Raw genomic sequence first — 4958 nt, 5'->3', positions numbered from 1 at the left:
TACATTTCCTTTCTTATGCTTTCTGCTGCAGCGCGAACTCTCGCCATCCCAATCAAAGACAAACAACGCCCAAACAGCAGCAACTACTGCTGTTGCTGCTGCTGCTGCTGTTGCTGCTGCTGCTGCTGCTGCTGCTGCTGTTGCTGCTGCTGCTGCAGTTAAATGACGCTCTTAGAGAAGGCCACCTTTAATGATCGACCCATAAACTCGTAGTTATGCAAATGCATCACAGCACTCAGAGCCTGCATGCAGCAGCAGCAGCAGCAGCAAAAGCAGCAATAGTTATTGTTGTACTCACTCCAATCTAAGAGCAGCAGCAGCAGCAACACCAACAGCACCACCAACGCACCACCACCAACAGCAGCAACAGCAAAACACTAGCAGCAGCAGCAAAACACACACAGCAGCAGCAACAGCAAAACACCAGCAGCAGCAGCAACAGCAGCAGCAACAGCAGCAGCAGCAGCAGCAGCAGCAGGTTTAGCGTTTACTCTTTCTTCAGTTTCGAGCTCCATAATGCAGAGTTTTGTCTTGGAGGCTTCGTTCTTTGGCTTCTTGAAAGTTAACTTTAATACTTCGCCGAATCGTTTGAACAATGCAGCAACATCTTCAGCTGCTGCTTCTTCATGCAAGTTCGCGACGAAAACCATTCGCGTGGGTCTGCATGCACCTTTCAGGTACTTGTCTACGTCTTCTCCCTATTAGAAACAAACAAAACAATTTAGTATGTTTATCAATTAATTAATTAATTCTTTCATTCATTTACACTATGCAATCATATTCTTATCTCCATCAATTGCATGCGCTTAGACAGATATTTACATGTATGTATATATATGTATATACATTTATATACATGAAGATATATATATATATATATCTTCAGATAGCTATAAACCTAGCTCGCTAGCTATGTATACAGCTAGGTAGCTAGCTAGCTAGTTAGCTAGAGATGGGTTTGCGTAGTTGATTAGCTTACCCCATATCTTTGGTCTTTCATTGTGAAGGCAACTGTCCTCTTCTCGTCTTCCACTGCTGCTGCATCTCCTGCTGCTGCTGCTGCTGCTGCTGCTGCTGCTGCTGTGCTTGAAGGCAGCCGAACCTCTTTGTTGCGGCTAAGCGTTACCTGCAGCTCCTGGCCCTCACACAACACTCCCTGCAAACCGCAACCACAAACCACAAACCCTAAACTCTAAACCCTAAACCCTAAACCCTAAACCCTAATAAGGGCACCTGACAACAAACGCTACTAACGCACCCTCCTCCTCATAAACCCGCATAATAAACCCCCAAAAATCCTTAAACCCTAAACCCCACAAACCCTAAACCCTAAACCCTAAACCCCACAAACCCTAAACCCTAAACCCTCACCATCATGAGTCTCTGGGCGATAGTTGCGTAGAAAGGAAGTGCATATTGTATTAATGCGGTGTCCGGCCTATCTTTTAATATTTTAACTCGAAGCACAACTCCATACAAGCTGGATAAATTAAAGAGCTGCATGCATTCACAAACATATACATATAAATATATATATATTATATATATTTGTTTATTTATTTGTTTTATTTAGTCTTATTTACTTATTCTATTTATTTATGTTTATTTATATTTATTTATTTAATTTGTAGATGCATTTTTATATATATTTATTGATGCGTGGATATATGCACAAACAAAACAAGAAAACACAAATGCAGCAATTAAACAAATAAACAAACGAACGAACAAATAAATAAATAAATAATAAATAATAATAAATAATAAATAATAAATAAATGAGCAGACAAATAAAATAAAAATGATAAACAAATAAGCAAATAAATGAATGAATGAATGAACAAACTAAACAAGATAAACAAACAAAACAAGATAAACAAACTAAACAAGATAAACAAATTAAACAAGACAAACAAACAAACAGCTTAAATAAAACACAATAAAATAAAATAAAATTAACTTAAATTAAATGAAGACGCACCATTTGAATAGAGACAGATGAGGGTATATTATAAACAATAATTACAGGCGTCTGTGAAGGGTTGGCAAACTCAAAGTTAAGATCGCGCAACTCTTGAGGTAGCTTCTCAGGAGAAAAACAAAGAGGGGGGGTTAAAGAAGGTCTTAGTCCACCATAGGGTGTATATAGAGCTCTTGGTGCTGCTGCTGCTGCTGCTGCTGCTGCTGCTGCTTGGGATTGTAATAGATGCTGCTGGGGCTGTTGTTGTTGTTGTTGCTGCTGCTGCTGCTGTTGCTGCTGCTGCTGCTGATGATGATTAAACGGATATTGCTCTATTAATGATGAGCTTGAAGCTCCAGGCCCTGCAGCACTTTGAGTGTAATCCCAAGACTTAGCTGAGTTTGCTTTTACTACTAATTCAGACAAACGCGAAGCTTGCAGCTGTAACGTGTTACAATCGTCGTATATATTTCTATTGTTTAAATGTAATAGTGCTTCTTGTGCATGCTCAACTCGAGCAAACTGCACCAATGCTTGATATAAACTTGGAGTGCGGTAGAAGCTAACTATCTGTACGCATGCACACATAAACAACATAAATATATATATATTATATATATATTATTATATTATATATATTTATTATATATATGTTCGTGTATTATTGTATTTATTCTACTATGTGTATTTGTTTCTAGCTATAAATTCGTATATTTATTATATATATTATATATATAATATATATATAATATATTATACATATATTATTATATGATGCTTATCAGCGAGACAGACAAATAAGCAAACGAATGCTGAGACTCTGCACAACTCCAAAGATATATTTATTTATTATTCTTCGCATCATTAACAGCCCCAAAGAAGATGCATGCATGCATGCAGGCATGCATGCATGCATGCATGCATGCATATAGTATAAAAGTAAAGGTGTATTTGAGGTGGGGGTTTAAAAAGAAGATAAGCATCAATTCGAGTGAAAAGAATATGAAAAGCAAAGAAAGAAGATAAGGAATTAGTTGTTTGCGTAGGTTTAGGGTTTAGGGTTTATATATCCATATTTAGGGTTTAGGGTTTAGGGTTTAGGGCTGCCGGTATATATTGAGGGTTTAGGGTTTAGGGTATATATGTAGGGTTATTGGTTGAGTGTTTGGGGTGTACTGATGAATATACGGATATGAATGAATGCTTAGGGTTTAGGGTTTAGGGTTTAGGGTTTGGGGTACACTGAGGGTTTCGGGTGTATATATAGGGTTATTGGTCGAGTGTTTGGGGTGTATTGATGGACATATGGATATGAATGAATGCCTAGGGTTTAGGGTTTAGGGTTTACCTTTTCTACTGTTCCGTAGCGCGAGAAGAGATGATGTATTAAATCTAAGTCCACAGGATAACGAATATTTGAGACAGATGCTAACAGCACTCTACCCAGAGACCCGCTCTGCTGCGCTTCCATTGTCTTATTAGAAACCCTCGAGCTAAGAGAAGCAGACGAATCTGTATCTTGTTGCATTGAAGAAAGAAGAAGAGGAGAGAAGACGCTGAAATAAAAGGTTTAAAAATGAACGAACAGTATAGGCTATGATGAAGATATTAAAGAAGAGATGAAGCAAAAGAAAGTAATATATACATATATATATACATATAATGCTTATATTTTATATATATATGTATATATTTATATGTATATATATGTAATATATATATATGTATATATAACAACAACACAACTGATTTTATATAAGCCCCTCACCCAGATAGAAACAGAGAGAGAAACAGAGACAGACAAAGAAGATATCAATTAAGATAAACCACTTCAAATAAAATACAAACAAACAAACAAAAGAAAAAGATATTTTACTTCAATCTTCTTCAACGCTTTATGCAGATACGCCCAGCCACAGCACCCCCATGCAGGTGCGGGTGGTAGCATTCTCTATAAGAATATCTTGAGTAAATAAGACTTAAAGGTTTAAATTTATTAAAATAAAACTATTAATTACATTTAAATATATAAATATACTTTTTAAATCAAAGAAGAACTCAAAAAATATGCTTTTTTTCAAACCCTCATATATCCGCAGACGCAGCAAAAATCAAGAAGAAGCAAACAAAATAATCTTATCGTGGGGTCATATGTTTCTTCTTTTTTCTTCTTCTTCTCGTTTAAACAATATTTATTTACATTTTAAATATAATAAAGACAATAAAGCAAATCAAAACAAACAGATACATACAATATTTACCCTCTATAACACAAATACCTCTACGCAGTTCTTCTATGCGCAACGAAGAAGAAGGCTGTTGTGTATATATACACCTGAAGAGAATATCTCAATAAATCAATTGAATAATATATATTTATTTTATTTATTTATCCCACAACGTTACTAAACATTATTATATTAACAATTACAATAAAAACAAGTTCTTATCAGCATGCAGACAGCCAGAGGGATGTTGAGGCGTCATCTCAGGTGTACAGACAGCTCTCGTATTCTTTTTCTCTTCCTTTCTTTTCTTTTTTTATTTATTTTTTTCATTTTTAATTCATTTTAATAACATCTCCTACCGCCAAACACGCAGACATCGCTAAGCAAATGTTTTTCTGTCTGGTGCTCCAGAGGCTTGCTGCCTCCCTCTCATTCATACATATATAACTATAAAACTACATATATATATGTGTATGTATATAACTATATATATATATATAACTATATACGTATATAACTATATATATAGTTATATAAATAGAGTGGTATATATATATATAAATATGTATGTATATGCATATATATATATATATATAAATTAGTGTTTGTATATATGTATAATACGTATCATAATGTATATTTGATATATTTCTATATATGCGTATAAATATGTACTTGATAGTTAATATATATACATATATATTATATATATAGAGTTTTGTATATACACTACATATGAGTTCATATATACACGACAGAATAGATATATA

General features: G+C 34.7%; 1 protein-coding gene across 1 annotated transcript; it reads right to left on the bottom strand.

Annotated features, from left to right (window-relative positions):
* Window positions 1-158: 158 nt before the first annotated feature.
* EAH_00042260 (polypyrimidine track-binding protein, putative) lies at window positions 159-3431 on the bottom strand (the record flags this gene model as incomplete). The annotated part of the gene is made up of 6 exons (XM_013395093.1): window positions 159-242; window positions 492-698; window positions 980-1156; window positions 1372-1497; window positions 1982-2530; window positions 3309-3431. The coding sequence occupies 6 exons, from the start codon at window positions 3429-3431 to the stop codon at window positions 159-161; spliced, it is 1266 nt and encodes a 421-aa protein (XP_013250547.1).
* Window positions 3432-4958: the final 1527 nt, after the last annotated feature.

The sequence above is a fragment of the Eimeria acervulina genome, genomic scaffold (assembly GCF_000499425.1).
Source record: "Eimeria acervulina Houghton genomic scaffold, Eah_scaff544, whole genome shotgun sequence".
Taxonomy (NCBI): domain Eukaryota; phylum Apicomplexa; class Conoidasida; order Eucoccidiorida; family Eimeriidae; genus Eimeria; species Eimeria acervulina.
Note: the sequence above shows the minus strand (reverse complement) of the source record. Positions and strands in the feature narration are given on the sequence as shown.